The 19,815-nt window shown below is 44.0% G+C and overlaps 2 protein-coding genes across 2 annotated transcripts in view; one reads left to right on the top strand and one right to left on the bottom strand.

Annotated features, from left to right (window-relative positions):
- Positions 1-243: 243 nt before the first annotated feature.
- Positions 244-19,815, bottom strand: part of SCFD2 (sec1 family domain containing 2) — a 236,762-nt gene continuing 217,190 nt past the window's right edge. The window contains exon 9 of the mRNA XM_058192242.1: positions 244-600. Within this exon, the coding sequence (XP_058048225.1) occupies positions 544-600 (57 nt within the window). The 3' untranslated portion in view covers positions 244-543. The remainder of the gene's footprint in view (positions 601-19,815) is intronic.
- On the top strand, positions 12,667-19,558 carry RASL11B (RAS like family 11 member B). Its single transcript, XM_058192256.1, has 4 exons — positions 12,667-12,890; positions 15,705-15,761; positions 17,642-17,718; positions 18,645-19,558. Exons 1-4 carry the CDS (start codon positions 12,773-12,775, stop codon positions 19,110-19,112), a joined length of 720 nt encoding a protein of 239 aa, XP_058048239.1. The 5' UTR covers positions 12,667-12,772; the 3' UTR covers positions 19,113-19,558.

Raw genomic sequence — 19,815 nt, 5'->3', positions numbered from 1 at the left:
AGGTCCTCTAGAAGCAGAATTCTTTTTAAGCGTTACTTCTATTTTTGGATATGATCTGTTCTTTATATAGAAAACGAGTGCTTCCCCCCCACCCTCCAAGTTGTAGGCGACTGTATGACTCATGTTGTTATCTGAAACCATTATATTCCTCTCTATGTAATCGGGGCAAGATAAAACTGAGAAAGAATATATAGGGCAGAAGTATTTTGATGTAATGCCTTCTCATTAAGTACACATGTTGCTTAGTTTGTCTGCTTCCCGTTCGGGTGTGGACTGCAGTTTCTTAGGCTTGGCCATGAAAGAGGGCCATGGATCTGCATTATATGTATGGAACTGTATGAACAATAGTTATCAGGGGGGACACAAATTCAGTGATAATAAAGGCCAAGGGTTGGGTTTGTTTGTTTTTTTGTCTGTGTGTGTGGCTTCTTTTAATCCCTACAGATTTGGTTCCTTTCAGAGTTTTGTCAGTTCAGGCACTGCCAGCTCTTATTGCCAGGAAGTCAGAGGGAATAGAATGCATTATGTTTATATTTAATGCATTTATGTTCCAGTGTTTGGCGATTTTTCTCCAGGGCAGCTTGCATCTTTTTTGGAATCCTGTCATTACAAAAAAAGAAATAGCGTTTAGAAGTTTAATAATAATCGGCTCACCTCTCAATGTACGGATCTTGTGAGATGTCAAGTGAGAATACTGTGAGATTTCACATATAAATATATATATATATATGGTAAAGGTTCCCCTTGCACTTCCTGACTCTAGGGGGCAGTGCTCATTTCCGTTTCAAAGCCAAAGAGCCAACGCTGTCCGAAGACATCTCCGTGATCATGTGGCCAGCATGACTAATCGCCAAAGGCGCACAGAACACTGTTACCTTCCCACCAAAGGTGGTCCCTATTTTTCTACTTGCATTTTTTACATGCTTTCGAACTGCTAGGTTGGCAGAAGCCGGGACAAGGAACGGGAGCTGACGTGACACTAGGGATTCAAACTGCTGAACTGCCAACCTTTTGATCCACAAGTTCAGTGTCTTAGCCACTGAGCCACCGGGTCATTCATATGTGTGTGTGTGTGTGTGTGTGTGTGTGTGTGTGTGTGTGGTTTAGTACCACAAAAGCATAAATAATCAACATTAAAAGACCACGTCAATATAAGTTTGCCTGAAACTGAAGACGCACTTACGTAGTGAACTATTTTGAGAGGATGTGCAAGATGCAGAGAACCACTGAAAAAAACCCACTAATTGCACTTATAAAGTTTTCACATAGGTGAAGTTCAAGGGTTTCTTCAGATACTGTGGGAGATCAGCATTTGTTAGATTAAAATGGCTGAGTTGCCTCAGCATTCTCTTAGGTCCACTGCCCCATTCAATAAGGACACAATTCAGGAAGTCTCCAATGTCCTTACGAAGGTTGTGGAATCTGGTCAAGCACACATATCGTATCACAACCTTCCATTCTTCGACCTTGTGATACATTATATAGTGCCACGGATGTATCTACAAGATATAGTAAAGAAGAAGTAAGATGGCAGCCACCCTGATGGGATTGAACCTCTCTTTTTTTATGTGCAATACGATCTTGGTTTTTTAAAAAATCCATAGACACCCCTGAATGTAAATTTAAGCAATTGTAAACCACATTTTATGTCAGTCCTATGTTTGCTAGATTTATCATTACCAGACATAAACATAAGAAACTGCAGCAATGAATGTGTAACTGTGTTAAGTAAACAAGTTGGGGAAAAAACCAAAACCAAAACAGGGCATTACATTTGGATGTAATGCTCCAATGAATAACTAAATAAGATGCCTAGGGATTATGCTAATTGTTTTCTGGGATGAAAACATAGATACAAACACAAAACAGGTTTGGATGTAAATGTAAATTACTGACGATCCTCTCATAGTTGTAGTATGTATTTGTTTATCAGATTTCTACCCTGCCCATCTCACCTAAGTGTGTCTGGACAGTTTACAATAAAAGAATAATATCTTCAGGACTTGGATCTGAATGGTGGGTTGTAGGAACCAGAGAAGAACAATGCTAGAGAGAAAGTGTAGGAGGCGCACTCAGAAAGAACTTGGGCAGGAGTTGGAGAACGGAATTTAGACCCCATGGACATCCATATGAATATTTTGTTATGATCTGTATCCCTTCCTTTACTATTAGAACAAAGAAAACTCATTTGGTCTGAAGCCGATTCCTTTTCAATAATCAGATAATCTGGAGCTTCTAGTCACAAGGGCCCAGATTATCTGGAAAGATGCACGAGTGCAAATACTGAACATGCACAAATCCTGCTCTTGTAAACAGTATGTTTTGAAGAACGCAGCAACAGATGGCTTCTGCACATATTCATAGAGCAAAATAGTAGGGCAACTGACCTGCCCAGCCTCAAAGCCTCTCAACCAAGAAATGATTAATGGTTTAGTCTCTCTCTCTCCCTCTCCCTCTCCCTCTCTCCTGCTCTATGGAGTAAATTTGGTGAAACTCGGCATAAATTCTTTTATAAAAGCTTTTCAACTTTCTATCTGCTGGTCTTCTTGAACCAGGTGCGTATGTCAAAAAAGTCCACAATTGAATCCCTGCCCCTTTTTACATGGGTTTTGACCGTCATCTTGATTATTTTTTAACCAGACGGAGTCACAGGGTGGGAAGTGGGTGAGGTAAAGGGTCCAAATGATGAAATCAATATTCATCTGTAAGCTGCACCCCTATAGACACAAGGAGCTGAACTTGGGTCACAACAGCCCAAATATACTTTCATTATTTCTGATGAAAATCTTTTTAGATATCTAAACCAGGGTTTCCCAACCTTGGCAACTTTAAGACATTTATAGACGCCAACTCCCAGAATTCTTGAATATGAAGTCCATGTTGTTGTGGTCCACCAGCAGTCTGCGGAGCTGACAGCGGAGTCAGACAGTGATGAGGCTGAGGAAGAACATGGGCCAGTCCTGGAGGCTGGGGAGGGCCCGGATGAGGGCTCTGCGTCAGAGGCAGAGATGGGGCCAGGGCCATTGGGGAATGATATGTGGACTCCAGAGCCTCCAGAGGCTGACAGTAGTGAGGCAGAGGAACAGGAGAACCCTGTTCCTAGTGCACCCATGAAAAGAGCTGCCAGAAGGCAAGAGCAGCTAAAGCAAAAAGGACGACTCGGGAGTAGGGCCAAGAGATATTTGACCCTCCCATAAGGCTTAAAAAAAGACAAGCAACAGTGTTTGGGCTTTGCCAGAAAACAATGTTGATAGAGTTGTTCCTTGTCATGCTGCATTTATTTTTTGTCGGCGTCTTCTGCTTCTGAACTTTTGCCAAGAAAAGCATTTGGCGGTTTGCCTAATTAGATCAAGGCTGGTGATAAGACTGAAGAATTGTGTTATGAAGAATTTGTTTTGATTTAGTTTGGACTACGCTGAGAATGAGTTAATTCTCAGCTGTTTTAATAAAGTCTGTTTGTTTTTGAACTGATTGCATCTAATACTACCTACTTGGGCCTGGGTCACAACACATGCATGTAAAAGTAGCTTAGGGTGAGAAACTTTGAACTAAACCCGCAGTTTAAGCAAACAAAAAATTTTAAGAAAGCATGATGACATCCCTCATCCAGAGGGATGAGCTGAGAGGCTCAACATTATCCAATGTTGACCTTTCATAGCCGAGGGTGGACTTGAACTGAATCGCCTCAATTTTAGTCCAACCCTTTAAAAACATGAAAGGGTGGCAAAATGATTGTTATTTAGTTTACTACTGGTACATTTTTAAGCCTGGGAGAAGATGCTGTAGCTTGAATCGATCTGGGTTCTCCAGATCCATTCAATCTCCAAGATTGTGATTGAATTCCAATAACTCGATTCCTGGTGTGATTTCATTGACCTTGTATGACCATGCCTTGCTGTGCTGTCTCCTTCTCCTCCATAACCATGTTGACGAATGCCTTCTGCATGTGACAGCGCTGAAAATCCCAGCAACTTGTAGCGTGGAAGGACAAAACCGCCATTTGAACTGATTTTCAGAGTGGAATAGCAGGAGCTAAATAAATATTGTACTTCAGAGCAATTAAACAAGGATGTCCTCACTGTCCTGGTTTTTCACAGCTTTTCTCTGGACTGGCATTTAATTAGGGCCAATGAGGAGGGCTGTTTTCCCCAAATACAGTATCAATTATTACTTTAGGATTTATTAGACTGACATCTGAATTTTTCTTCAGGAATTACAGATGGCATCCATGACGGCCCTTCCTTTCATTTCCACCACCAAACAACAGCCCCGTCCAGAGGGATGAGCTGAGAGGCTCAACATTATCCAATGTTGACCTTTCATAGCCGAAGGGTGGACTTGAACTGAATCGCCTCAATTTTAGTCCAACCCTTTAAAAACATGAAAGGGTGGCAAAATGATTGTTATTTAGTTTACTACTGGTACATTTTTAAGCCTGGGAGAAGATGCTGTAGCATATTCTGCCTCAGGTGTTAAAATAATTACGTAACTTTGTGTTTGTGCAGCTTTGAAAATAATAAAACAAGTTATGATTTCTGTCCATCTTTCCATTGTGTGTGTGTGTGTGTGTGTGTGTGTGTGTATAATTATATGACCATAATGATGGAAAAATCTTATATTTACAAGGATTTCCCCTCAGAAAAAAAGATTATAATAAATAGATGCAATTATGCAGAGAAAAAACATGTTTAATATTTGCTTGGCACGTGCTAGCAGAAAGCAATATTTTCTTTAAACATTTCCTGAGAGAGAGAGAGAGAATAAGCCTTAATATCTTAATGCTTGGAGGAGGTTTTTTAATATATATTTTTTTTTTTGGCATTTTAAAGCAATTTTTAAAACCTGTTGCCTTGGATTCCTTCCCTCAAACTTCCTTAAATTCTTATATAGAAAATGATGGTTCTAAGCAATCCTGCTAGTAAAACAAGCACAGGAATAACATATATATTAGGAAATTTACCTCACAGGATTGTTGTGGAGAAAATGAAAAGAGGAAGGAGTATGAAGTATGTTCACCACCTTGAATCTATATACATAAAAGCGAAAACTACTCACGCTGTAATCACAAAATCTCCAGAACCGTAAAGCCTAAAAACTTGAAATTTGCCACATATGTTCCTCTTGGCTTCTAGGTGCTCACTAAGAAAGGATTTTTCAAAATGACCATCAGAGCATTAGTATTTCCTATATTATGATTAACATGCTCTGATGCTAAGGAGTTCTACTCCCCCTCCCCACCTGAAAGGAAATCTGTTCCAAATGCAAAACACAAGCAGAGGAGAGGAGTTTCAGTTTCAGTTTTACTTTCACAGCAGCAAGCAGGGGATAGGATAGGGGAGGCTTCTGTGGGGCAAGGCTGAGGGAGAGAAGGGGATAGGATAGGGAAGGTTTCTGTGGGGCAAGGCTGAGGGAGAGAAGGGGATAGGATGGGGAGGCTTCTGTGGGGCAAGGCTGAGCGAGAGAAGGGGATAGGATAGGGAAGGCTTCTGTGGGGCAAGGCTGAGGGAGAGAAGGGGATAGGTGCTTCTGTGGGGCAAGGCTGAATGAGACAAGGGGATAGGATAGGGAGGCTTCTGTGGGGCAAGGCTGAGGGAGACAAGGGGATAGGATAGGGAAGGCTTCTGTGGGGCAAGGCTGAGGGAGACAAGGGGATAAGATAGGGGAGGCTTCTGTGGGGCAAGCCTGAAGGAGAGAAGGGGATAGGATAGGGAAGGCTTCTGTGGGGCAAGGCTGAGGGAGAGAAGGGGATAAGATAGGGGAGGCTTCTGTGGGGCAAGCCTGAAGGAGAGAAGGGGGATAGGATAGGCATCTGTGGGGCAAGGCTGAGGGAGAAAAGGGGAAAGGAGAGGCTGATTGTAACTACTCATTAATTTTCAAGCTGTAAGTGTCGATTTATCAAGCCCCATCATATAGTTTTGCAGCGAAGCATGGGTATCCAGCTAGTTATTTATAAAAACATTAAAGGTGGGATAAAGAATGTTCCTCTAACTAACCTTATGGATAGTTGCAATTTGTCAGGGAGGAGATTTTAGGTAGGAAAACCACAAAACCAGATATCTGGATATCTGTCAGAAATAATCAACACCACAAAGGCAATTTTAGATGTGATGAAACTAAATGAATGCATTTGAGTTGCTTTCCTGCTCCGGTGGATGAAAATCAACTGAAATAAAAACATAGGGCATATCTCAAGAGCCAGTTTGGAGTAGTGGCTAGGAGTACACACTAGGAGACTGTGAGTTCTAGGTTTCCTTCAGACATGACAGCGGGCTCGTTGACGTTGGGCCAATCACTTTCTCTTAGGCCAATCTACCTCAGAAGGTTGTTGTTGTGTGGAAAATAGGAGATGGAAGCACTAAGTATGTACAGCGTCTTGAGTTGATCAAAATAAAAATGGGTTAAATCAATCAATCAATCAAACAAACAAACAATCAAACAAGAACTAGCTGCTTTTAAAGTGTATATGTTGCAGCACTGCATGCTAATTCCCAGCAGCAATCTAACCCGGTAGTCTGAGCCATAAAAAGGATTTTAGATTTGTGATTACAGTATTGAAGGTTACATGAACTGAGCCCCATGAAAATGGTAATAATAATTTTATAGCAAATTGGACTTTTTGGTCCACCCTAAAGTCCTTTCCTTCCCTTTCCCCTTCCTTCCTTCCTCCCTCCCTCCCCCCTCCCTCCCCCTCCCTCTCCCCTCTCCTTCTTTCTAAAATCAGACTTGGATATCTGCTTGTTGTTCTGCCTCCAAAAGCCACAGTAAAGTAAGGCCTGTATCGAGGGGTGAAATGCTCCCGGTTCGGACCTGATCGCCCGATTCGGTAGCGATGGCGGTGGGTGGTTTGGAGAACTGGTAGCAAAAATCCCTGCCCGCCCCCCTGCCCAGCTGAGCCGCACGATCATCAGTGGTTTTTTTTTTTACTTTTAAAAGCATTTTTTCTTCAGCCGAAAAAATGCTTTTAAAAATAAAAAAAAGGCCTCTGATGATCGCGCGGCTTAGCTGGATCGTCAGAAGCTTTTAAAAGCATCTTTTCTATAACCTCTTCGGCCGAAGAGGCTAAAAAAATGCTTTTAAAAGGCTCCTCTGACGATCCCAGCTGAGTTGCCTGATCGTCAGAGGCTTTTCTTTTCTTTTAAAAGCAGTTTTTCTGTTGCCTTTAAAAGAAAAAAAACTCAGCTGGGATCGTCAGAGGAGCCTTTTAAAAGCATTTTTTTACAACCTCTTCAGCCAAAGAGGTTGTAGAAAAAATGCTTTTTAAAAGTAAAAAAGAAGTTGGCCACGCCCACCCAGTCACATTACCCTCAAGCCACGCCCACAGAACCGGTAGTAACAAATTTACCATTTCACCATTGCCTGTATCCCATTCTGGGTTTCTGTGACTGAGAAGGGTGGCTGGACGGAGTGTACCTTCGCCCCTCTCTGGCCCAACAGATACACATTGCATAAAGAAGAAAACTGGGACGGTGAAAACGCGCAAGCTACAAAAGCTTGCAAAAGTGATAAAAATCTTAATGTAGTTGCAGAGCATTAGTCAGCCTTTTTCTGTGGAAAGCAGAAGAAAATAAGGCCGCCTTCAGACTGCCTTAAAAGCCACGCGGCTTTCGTGAGTGCCTGTTTTGCTGAGTTCTCTCCGTCCTCCGCCTCCTCATAAACCAAGATCCTATCTCACACAATAAGCTTCAGCCCTGCCTGCCAACCAGCCAATCTACCCCGAGTACAAAGCAAAGTTGACTTCCTTTGTATTTAATTTCTTTTCAGTCCTGGCTCTCATCCTCCTTTGTCCCACGGTTGTTTGAATGAAGCAGCTTTCTGCTAACCACAGCAACTATATAGAGTGGATTTTCTCTCTGGTTTCTGATCTGGCTCAGCTTGGAGAAAGATGCCAGAAAATCCTCATGCTGCTACAACGGTGGACTTTTTTTTTGGGGGGGTGGGGCAAATTATTTACAGGTTGTGAAGAAGCCTCTCCCCACACCCTCTCCAGCAAATGACACAGGAGGAATTGGCCCGTGTGGTGGGTTCAAATCAGTGGTGGGTTTACCCCGGTTCCGACCAGTTCGCACGAACCGGTAATAAAACTGACAGAAGGCTCTGCCTACTGACCCGAACGTCATCAGGAAACTTCTGTGCATGCACACAAGCGCGCGCGTGGCCCCATTGCGAACCGGTAGTGAAGGTAAATAGAACCCACCCCTGGTTCGTATGGCTTCTCCATTAAAACAGAGGTTCAGTGTTCAACGGCAAAGTGCTCGGAAGTGACTCTGAAGAACAACAAGGTCGTTTTTTAATTTTTGCTTATCTTCCAGAAGGTAAGCTCCAGATAGAAATCCTTATCAGATAAATGCAGAAAGCTTAGGACAGCTCAGGACAAATCGTTAAGAGGTGAGTATTAGAATAACATTATGACTAAGTGGGAACCAGGCTTGCCCATATTTAGAGACGGGACTTTACAATTAGAGAAAGAGTTCTCTGTTGTTCCTTATTAAAAGTGTACAGAGTTCACTAGGTGATCGGCTGCAAACACAGCCAGTTACATACAACTGAGCTCCTGCTTTCAGGGTAGTTTGCTTTATGCCAGGGATCTCCAACCTTGGCAACTTTAAGCCTGGCGGACTTCAACTCCCAGAATTCCCCAGCCAGCTTTTGCTGGGGAAGTCCGCCAGGCTTAAAGTTGCCAAGGTTGGAGACCCTTGTTTTATGCCACAGTGATGAAGGACAGCATCCACCTGTAGACACCTGTAGACAGCATCCACCTGTAGACAGCATCCACCTGTAGACAGCATCCACCTGTAGACATGCAGGCTGTTAAACGGAGGATTCCGGTTGCACGGTCCAGCAGTCACCTTAATCTCAGGCAAACTTTGGAGGCCACCTAAACACACACTGAAAATTCAGAAAGCAGGAGGTGAATGCGTCTATGCAACCTAGCTCCCGATTCATGTCATTGGAGCCGATGCAGAAAAACCACCGATTTGTGTCATGAGCATATTAACTGAATTTAGCTTCTTTGCTAACATGCAAAATGCACAGGACACAGCCCTGTGAACATTTATTGGCAGCTCACTTCCATCTATCCAGGACATAGCACCATAAGCGATGCTTAGTCAAGGTCTGTAGGATTATCCGGTACGATACACATCCTCTTCGTGACCCGGTTTCCTTGTTACCTTCTGGAAGCTTCCTGATATCTGAAGCAGAACATCCAGGTCACAGTTTTGTTCCATATAGAATGAACCAGGGGTGAAATGCTCCCGGTTCGGACCAGATCGTGCGATCCGGTAGCAATAGGAGCAGGTAATTCAGAGAACCGGTAGCAAGAATCCCTGCCCCCCCCGCCCCACTTCCCACACCTCACTGTTCCTCTTCTCTATCCCTGAAGCTCTCGGTGGTGATACAGCTGCAAATGGCCTAAAATGACTGCCGCAGCACTTCAAAGGGCCGCAATACAGCTGATCAGCGCTGTAGGCAGCTAGTAGACCGGTGCCTGCCAAAAAAAGGCACTTGGTAGACCAGTGCCTCTCAGTAAAACTCACTTGGTAGACCAGGGCCTCTATTTTTAAAGAAGGTAGACCGGTGCCTCCCAAGTTTTGTATACTTTATTATTTTTATTATTTATTATTATTGACCATGCCCATTCAGTCACCTGACCACCAAGCCACACCCACCAATTAAGCCACGCCCACAGAACCGGTAGGGAAATTTTTTAGATTTCACCCCTGGACTGAACCTTGTGAATATAGCAGCTTCCTCTTTCCGATATGTATTCAAGATGGACAGTGAGATATACATACATACATACATATGTAGGTCTTTGGTTATTCGGGTTTTCTCCCACATAAAATTGGAAGTGTCTTGGCGACGTTTCGACGAAGTCTCATTCGTCATCTTCAGGCTTCAGCTTCGTGCTTCTGGGAGCTGAAGCCTGAAGATGACGAATGGGACTTCGTCGGAACGTCGCCAAGACACTTCCCATTTTACGCGGGAGAAAACCCAATAACAAACAAATACATACATATATATGTGTGTGTGTATGTGTATGATATATGTATGTATGTAGAATAGAATAGAATTTTTATTGGCCAAGTGATTGGACACACAAGGAATTTATCTTGGTGCATACGCTCTCAGTGTACATAAAGGAAAAGATAGGTTCATCAATAATTTATGGTGGCATATCAGTTTCCCTTGCACCTGGAGGAAACTGTCTATCTAGACCCGTTCCAGTCCGGTTTCCGGCCCGGTTACAGCACTGAGACGGCTTTGGTCGCGTTGGTGGATGATCTCTGGAGGGCCAGGGATAGGGGTTGTTCCTCTGCCCTGGTCCTATTAGACCTCTCAGCGGCTTTCGATACCATCGACCATGGTATCCTGCTGCGCCGGTTGGAGGGATTGGGAGTGGGAGGCACCGTTTATCGGTGGTTCTCCTCCTATCTCTCCGATCGATGCATGAGCGGTGTTGACAGGGGGGCAGAGGTCGGCTCCGAGGCGCCTCACTTGTGGGGTGCCGCAGGGGTCGATCCTCTCGCCCCTTCTGTTCAACATCTATATGAAGCCGCTGGGTGAGATCATCAGTGGCTTCGGTGTGAGGTACCAGCTGTACGCTGATGACACCCAGCTGTACTTTTCCACACCGGGCCACCCCAACGAAGCTATCGAAGTGCTGTCCCGGTGTTTGGAGGCCGTGCGGGTCTGGATGGGGAGAAACAGGCTCAAGCTCAATCCCTCCAAGACAGAGTGGCTGTGGATGCCGGCATCCCGGTACAGTCAGCTGAGTCCACGGCTGACTGTCGGGGGCGAGTCACTGGCCCCGATGGAGAGGGTGCGCAACTTGGGCGTCCTCCTGGATGAACGGCTGTCTTTTGAAGATCATTTGTGGCCGTCTCCAGGAGAGCTTTTACCAGGTTCGCCTGGTGCGCCAGTTCGCCTTTCTGAACCGGGATGCCCTGTGCACGGTCACTCACGCCCTCGTGACGTCTCGCCTGGATTATTGCAATGCTCTCTACATGGGGCTCCCCTTGAAGGGCATCCGGAGACTGCAGTTAGTTCAGAATGCGGCTGCGGGTTATAGAGGAGCCCCTCGTGGCTCCGTATGACACCTATCCTGCGCAGACTGCACTGGCTACCTGTGGCCTTCCGGTGCGCTTCAAGGTTCTGGTAACCACCTTTAAAGCGCTCCATGGCATAGGGCCGGGTTACTTACGGGACCGTCTACTGCTACGGATACCTCTCACCGGCCCGTGCGCTCTCACAGAGGGACTCCTCAGGGTGCCGTCAGCTAGACAGTGTCGTCTGGCGGCGCCCAGGAAGGGCCTTCTCTGTGGGGCTCCCACCTCTGGAACGAACTCCCCCCAGGACTCCGTCAACTTCCAGACCTCCGAACCTTCCGTCGCGAGCTTAAAACACACCTATTTATCTGCGCGGGACTGGACTAGTTTTTTAAATTTTCTAAATTTTAAATTTTTAAATTTTATAGGGGTTTTAATTGGTTTTAATATTTATATTATTTTTAATAATTAGGCTTTCTGAATATGTTTTCTTAATGGTTTTCTTAATTTGTATATATATGTTGTTTTATCTGCCTGTGAACCGCCCTGAGTCCTTCGGGAGATAGGGCGGTATATAAATTTGAATAAATAAATAAATAAATAAATAATTCTAAGAAACAACACTTAGTCATAGGGAACAAATAAGCAATCAGAAAACAATCAATATCAATAGTAAGGATACAAACAACAAAGTTACAGTCATACAGTCATAAGTGGAAGGAGATGGGTAATACACATATATAGCACGTGTATGTGTGTTATGTATGTGTACACTTGAGAGCAGGCAACAGAATTTCATTTTTGACACGTGCCGACTGTATAAAATGACAAGGAAAGGTTGTCTATCTATTTAGGATTGATAAAATGTACTAAATTTCTACTCAAGGTGCGGAAGAGAGATGAACTCTTTCTGTGAGGGCAGGAACTTTCTTTAACGTCCCCTAGGCAAGAATTTGAGAATCCGGTCACCCTTTTAAAGCTGCGTTGTAAAACGCCTTGAAACCCAATCAGAAGATACCCGGTTGAACACGCGTCCCCACAGCCAAGACCGGGTCAAACTTTCCCCGCCCACGTGTGTGTGTGTGTGTGTGTGGGAAAAAACAATGATTCACGTTGCCCACGGCAGAAACAGGTCGCGCTGTTCTTTACGGACCCTCCCACCCTGCGCTGAAGGGACTTCTGCCTCTCGCCGAACCGCCTGTCCGTCCATCGGGGCCAAAGGGATCGGGTTCAAATCCGGCCACAGGTCCCACTCCACGGGCGCGGAGGTGGGGAGGGCTTACGAGGGGCAGCGGGAAGAATTAAAAAAAAAGAAAAAGAAAAAGAAAGGGAAGCCGTCGTGCGTGGGGAGCCGCGCTTCCCACCCTCCATGGAGCGGAGGGCACCCAGGCGCTTGCAGCAAAACCTCCCCAGGAACGTGAGCTCGGGAGAAGCTGAGAGGCGGGGCCAAGAGTGGGTGTGACGGTGGGCGGGGCGACCGGGGTAGTGCGGCTGAGACCCTATTGGTGGAAAAGGAAAGAGGCGGGGCGGACCTTTTCCCGGGAAACTGGGGAGGGGGGAGGAGAGGGGCGGAGCCAAGGCGAAGGGGAGAAAAAGGTGTCGGGAGAGGCGAGGCTGGGCATTGGAGCGGCTGAGCTGAGCTGGAGGCGGCGGCGGGCGCTGCTTTCGGCTTCTTCCCGCATCCCTGCCCGGCATCTCTGCCCGCAGCAGCAGCAGCAGCTGCCATGCGCCTGATCCAGAACATGGGGACCATCGCCGAGTATCCCCAGGCGGAGAACGCCACCAGCGGAGGTCGGCTCATCAAGATCGCGGTGGTGGGAGCCAGCGGGGTGGGCAAGACCGGTGAGTATTGAGGACGGATGGGGAGGGGGGACGGGGGTGGGTGCGGGGAGAAGGGGCGCTTGGCTGGAGAAGGGAGTCCTTCTTCTTCTTCTTCTTCTCCTCCTCCTCCTCTCCTCCTCCTCTTCTTGTCCTCCTGTTTCTTTTCCTCTCCTTCTCTTCCTTTTCCTCCTCTTCTTCTCCCTCTTCCTCCTCTTCTCTTCCTCCTCTTCCTTTTCCTCCTCCTCCTCCTCCTCTTCTTGTCCTCCTGTTCCTTTTCCTCCTCTTCTTCTTCTCCCTCTTCCTCCTCTTCTCTTCCTCCTCTTCCTTTTCCTCCTCCTCCTCCTCCTCTTCTTGTCCTCCTGTTCCTTTTCCTCTTCTTCTCCTCTTCCTCCTCTTCTCCTCCTCCTCCTCCTCTTCCTTTTCCTTCTCTTCCTCCTCCTCCTCCTCCTCCTCCTCCTCCTCCTCCTGTTCCTTTTCCTCCTCTTCTTCTTCTCCCTCTTCCTCCTCTTCCTTTTTCTCCTCCTCCTCCTTTTCCTCCTATTCTTCTTCTTCTCTTCCTTTTCCTCTTCTTCTTCTCCCTCTTCCTCCTCTTCTTCTCCTCCTCCTCCCTCCTCTTCCTTTTCCTCCTCCTCCTTCTTTTCTCCTATTCTTCTTCTCTTTCTTTTCTCCTCCTCTCTTCTTCTCCTCCCTCTTCTTCCTCTTTTTCTTCTCCTTCTCCTCTTCCTGTTCCTCCTCCTCTTCTTCTTCTCCTTTTCCTCCTCCTCCTCCTCCTCTCCCCTCCTTCCTTTTCTCTTCTTCCCTCCCCTCCCTCTTCTTCTCCCTCTTCTTCCTTCCCCTCCTTCTCCCTCTTCCTCTCCCTCTTCTTCTCCTCCCTCCTCCTCTTCTTCCTCCTCTTCCTTCTCCATCATCATCTTTTCATCCTTCCTGTTTCACCCAAAGGAAATTCCTCCTCCCGCAGAAAACGCCTTTCAAACTTCAAAGGGAACAAACAGACACTCCCACTTTGTATTTGATTCCCCCACACACACACACAAAAAGGGGAGGCAGAATGTAGCCATTTGAATTAACATTAAACTGATAAGGCAGCTCTGGCTTGTCCTACCCATGTTCCCCATGCACCTGCTGCCGGATTTGGGGTGGACATAGTCAAGAGAGAGAGAGAGAGAGATCACACGATATTGAGACCCCACCCCAGCATAAAAGGATGATAGGTTCATATTTATTAGATTTTTTGGGCTGATTCCCACTGGGTTTTTAAGAGTGGGCACCCCAGTCACCTAAACCTACAGGTTTAAGGTGACAGAAAGCTAGAAAAAAATTAGGAATTTAACTTTGTTGCTTGTTTCCTTACAATTTATATTGATATTCATATATACTGTTGTGACAAAATAAATAAATAAAAATAAATAAAAATAAATAAATTGTTTTCTGATTTCTTATTTGTACCCTATGACAATCATTAAGTGTTGTACCTTAGAATTCTTGATGAACGTATCTTTTCTTTTATGTACACCAAGAGCATATGCACCAAGACAAATTCCTTGTGTGTCCAATCACATTTGGCTAATAAAAAATTCTATTCTATTCTATTCTATTCTATTCTATTCTATTCTACTCTATTCTACTCTATTCTACTCCATTCTACTCTAGTCTAGTCTATTCCATTCCATTCCATTCCATTCCATTCCATTCCATTCCATTCCATTCTATCTTTTATATATTCCATGCACCAAGACAAATTCCTTGTGTGTCCAATCACACTTGGCCAATTGAAAAATTCTATTCTATTCTATTCTATTCTACTCTACTCTACTCTACTCTACTCCACTCCATTCTATCTTTTATGTATTCCATGCACCAAGACAAATTCCTTGTGTGTCCAATCACACTTGGCTAATCGAAAAATTCTATTCTATTCTATTCTATTCTATTCTATTCTATTCTATTCTATTCTATTCTATTCTATTCTATTCTACTCTACTCTACTCTACTCTATTCTATTCCATTCTTTTCCATGCACCAAGATAAATTCCTTGTGTGTCCAATCACACTTGGCCAATAAAAAAATCTATTCTATTCTATTCTATTCTATTCTATTCTATTCTATTCTATTCTATTCTATTCTATTCTATTCTACTCCATTCTACTCTAGTCTAGTCTATTCCATTCCATTCCATTCTATCTTTTATGTATTCCATGCACCAAGACAAATTCCTTGTGTGTCCAATCACACTTGGCCAATTGAAAAATTCTATTCTATTCTATTCTATTCTACTCTACTCCTACTCTACTCTACTCTACTCCACTCCATTCTATCTTTTATGTATTCCATGCACCAAGACAAATTCCTTGTGTGTCCAATCACACTTGGCCAATCGAAAAATTCTATTCTATTCTATTCTATTCTATTCTATTCTATTCCGTTCCATTCCATTCCATTCCATTCCATTCCATTCCATTCCATTCTACTCTACTCTACTCTACTCTACTCTATTCTATTCCATTCTTTTCCATGCACCAAGATAAATTCCTTGTGTGTCCAATCACACTTGGCCAATAAAAAATTCTATTCTATTCTATTTAAATTTACCTGAACCTTCACACCACTCTTAATTATTCTACAGCCAGTTGCCCTGGCTTCCTGGAGTTTTTCCTTGAAGGACTAAATTCCTTTGGCTCCAAAGCTTATCTTCCACTTGCCTGGGTGCATATGGGTGGGGAGGGGTGGGGGGCAGTGGACAGCAGTGGGTTTTTAATAAGCCTTAAAATAGTGATGACTTTTTCTCTCCCCTCTGGATAAATGACATCTTTTTTTTCATTTTTGGTTAATTACAGCCCTGGTAGTCAGGTTTCTCACAAAGCGATTCATTGGAGACTACGAACGTAATGCAGGTAAGAAAGGATTCTGAAATACTAGCTTTCCCTTCTTTAGGCAGTGCATTCCCATGCATTTTCATCCATGGGAGAAAAGGGGTGAGGGTTGTGGGGGGGAGCATTCATCATTATAGCAAGAGGATAAAGATTTTTATTTTGCACCCTTGCTTTTTTGGGGGGAAAAAAGGGGGTTTACTTCACTCAAGCTGGGATGCCTGACTTCTGACATATTTTCCTTGGCTTCTGCCACCCACATACATCAGGCGGTAATGAAATGCATTCCAAGCTAAAAGATGTGGCTTTAAGCTCCGTCACTTAGTTCCGCTCCTATCTTTATGTGTAATCAAGGTATTTATGCAAATAGGCTTTGGACTGAACTTTAAAGTGCTTTTTGTTAGGCAAGCAAAGGCAGCGGTTCTGAGGAACTGCAGGGAATTAAATATTGGCAGGTGTGGAGAGGGTTGGGGAGGAAGTCTCTCTGAGGCAGATTAAACCAAATTGGGAAAAAAAAAAAAACTCCAAAACAACCGAGCAGCTTTTTCAATAGATGGTGGAGGCGGGAACAATATTTCCGATGAAATCTCCAATCCAGGTTTGGCGACCGCGAATGCATAGCTAACTTCATCCCTGGAAATGCAGATGAATGAGCATACATGGGTATCCAGAAGATAAGGTCAGGGATGTCGAGGTATCGGCTTCAACTGTATGACTGAAACTCTGCTGGCAAAACAGGTGGAGCTTCTATTATACTCTTGGGGCACCCACCTTGACTTTTGATCACGCCCTGTGGGCACCGCTGGTAGTTTTCATTCACTTAAGGATGCCCACTGGCTTATCCCATAAATCTTCGATCCAATAGTGCCAACAAGCTAAAAATTCTAAAAAACAGGGAAAACAGATCAACTATGAGCGAAATGTGTTTTGCCTTATCACTGGATTTCTACTTGCAAAGTGCTAAAAAGGCAGAGATGTGACTTCCCACACTTTCTGGCAAATAACACAACAATGTAAACTTCATTGAAACGTCTAAAAATCCAAAGTAACTGACCCGGTCCAAAGTTTTTGTCAAAATGCTGCAAAAAAATCCTGAGGTGTGTCCACAGGTAGGGTGCCATGGCAACATTGTGATGACTATAACAAAATAAGCTTCCTGGGCTGCCAAAGGAAAGGAAGAACAACATTTGATACAGATGAGAAATCAATGAAACCGAATCTTTTCTTACAAAAGGCTGATGGGCTGAACGAGAAACCTTCATCATCCAAGTAAAAACATGGCAATCAAAATGCAGCACATCACAATTATTTATTCTTGTGGCAGAAAATGTAAACACATTTTATTCTCCTGGTACAGTGTAATTGTTCCATAAATTTCCTGTTAATTGCCAAGGTGTGCTGTTCCCCTATACTAATGTTTTTCAACCTTGACAACCCAGAAATTGGAGGATTCTGGGAGTTGAAGTCTACATGTCTTAAAGTTGTCAAGATTGAGACACACTGCCCTGTACAAAAAGGCCCAGACAGCTAATAAATTGTTTTGCACCTGGCTCTAGCAGTAACATACATAAAGTTAAGTTTTATAAGAAAGCATGTGTAAAATCATCTGACAATGTCAGCTAATTTTACGAGGGCTTCTGTTGTTTGTTTAGCTCTCCGTAGTTATTCATTTAGGCTGCAATCTTATACATACTTACCTGCAATTTAGTCCCATCGAATGGCTAAATAAGATTGGTGCTAATTATTTTCTCTGATGGAAGCATGTGTCTAATAAAGTTAGAATGGTTTTCCCCACCCCGGTTTCAAAGTACGACATGGCAATTGTATTCACGGCCAATTTTTTAAGAAGTGTCTTCAGTTTTGGTAATCCTTTCTTAAAATTCTGTCTTTATTTCTATTGCCAGGTAATCTGTACAGCAGACAGATTGAAATTGATGGAGAGATGTTTGCAATTCAAGTGCAAGATACACCTGGAGTACAGGTGAGTGCTTTCTTTTGCATTCCAAAATTTAAAAGGCAGCCTCATTGTTGCTGAGCTTCAAGAGTAGGGTTGTAGATATTGGCTGAGAAGCAGGTCGGCTTTAGGCAATGGAGTCACTGCAAATTCTTTTTGTTGCTAGGAATGACTGTAAACAGCCAATGCCAGATAAATGGTCTGTATATAATCTCCTGACAGTAAAAGAAAACAACCCACCATTTCAATTCAATGTTTGCCCACTTGAAAACACAGCACTCGTTTTAAGGAGGCGACCTTTCTAAATAAAACCAGAATTGCTGTTATAATGGGTAAAGAGCTGTTTCTTGGAAAACTGAAACATTTCGTTTTTGTTTCCTGGCAAAATGTACCAGAAATATTTTCATATTTTACTGCCCGCGGCCCAATCAAGTGTCGTTTAATAAACACATAATTGAAACAACTCAACGGTACCAGCAGCTGTACTCATTAAAATTACTTCGGAGTGGATTTTGTATTGTGGAAAGCTTAAACGGATAGACATGTGTAAGGTCAAAATTTGCCTTTTTGAACTGGGCAAGGCTCCAACTCTAAACGTTTCCAGCTCATACCTTTGTTCTCCTCCCCCCCCCCCACCTCCATTCCCCACTGACTGTCTAGCCAGTTAATTTCCCATTCTTTGGCACCACAAATTATTTTACTTTACAGAAAGTGAGGTGGGTCACTTTTCCACTTGAATGCAGCAGACTTCAGAATAACCCAGTTTAGCCTGAGTTTTTTGTTTGTTTAAGCAACAGGAAAGGAGAGAGGAGATTAAACTCCTTGAACCAGGACAGTGTTAACTCATATATGTAAAATGGAATAGAAGCTGTAGCTGTAGCTTTCATTTCGACCTTTGCAGCCGAAATAATTTTCTTATCTCGCCCTTTTTTTAAAAAAACAAAACAAAACAGATGCACAGACACAGCCCGGATTGTCATGAACAGCTGAACAAGTGTCTCCGTTGGGCGGATGCAGTTGTAATCGTCTTTTCGATTACCGATCATAAAAGTTATGAACTCCTTGGCCATTTCCACCAGCATATACGGCAGGTCCATCCCGGCAATCGAGTTCCCGTCGTTATCGTAGCGAACAAAGCAGACCTGCTCCATATTAAAGAGGTCGAACCTCAGCATGGACTTCAGCTGGCCGGCATGCTGGGCTGTAATTTCTACGAAGTCTCCGTCAGTGAGAACTACAAAGAGGTCTTCTGTGCCTTCCACAGCTTGTGCAAAGAAGTCAGTAAGCAAAAACCCGCCGGCACGCCGGAGAAGCGGAGGACTTCCCTCATCTCAAGGCCCAAGTCACCCAACATGCAAGACCTGAAGAGAAGGTTTAAGCAAGCTTTGTCGGCCAAAGTGAGAACCGTGACCTCTGTCTGAAAGGTTGATTGACCTGGATGGAAAAAGAATCTCCACGCTTCCTCTTCTCAGCGAAGAGTCCATTGGTTCGAAGTCGGGGAACGTTTTTGCTGGCACCAAGGCAACCAAGCAAGAGCGGAGAGAGAGAAAGTGTACGTGTTCCTATGATACTGGACTAGGGAGCATAAAGCATTATGCAAAGGAGAAACTCCACCAAAACTTGAATAAGTTCCTAAAGAAGGGAACTTTGCGTGCTTTTATGCTGAAAGCAGGATGTTTTGAATGCATTCAAAACATTGTCATATTCTGTGATGGAGGTTCGGCTAGCTCGGTATTTACTATCCTGTTAACTTTAATTGTAGAAGAAGATGGGAGAAAATACTCAGAATGCCATTTCTTTCATTGGAAACAGATATCCTTATGCTATTGAATTAGGGCTGGTTTCCTTTATAACTCTCACTAGGGCAGGGGTCTCCAATCTTGGTCCCTTTAAGACTTGGGGACTTCAGCTTTGCTGGCTGAGGGACTCTGGGAGTTGAAGTCCCCAAGTCTTAAAGGGACCAAGGTTGGAGACCCCTGCCCTAGAGACCTTTGATGATTATTTTTTTTTTTACTCCAGTTCATGAAATACAAGCATTTCTGTTCCAATAGAGCTGTAACAGTGTTTGGTGTAAAAATTCTGGGCATTATTAAGGGGTTATATTTGATTATAAGTGTAATTTTT

The sequence above is a fragment of the Ahaetulla prasina genome, chromosome 8 (genome assembly GCF_028640845.1).
Source record: "Ahaetulla prasina isolate Xishuangbanna chromosome 8, ASM2864084v1, whole genome shotgun sequence".
Taxonomy (NCBI): Eukaryota; Metazoa; Chordata; class Lepidosauria; order Squamata; family Colubridae; genus Ahaetulla; species Ahaetulla prasina.
This window is presented reverse-complemented; position numbering and strand designations above follow the sequence as displayed.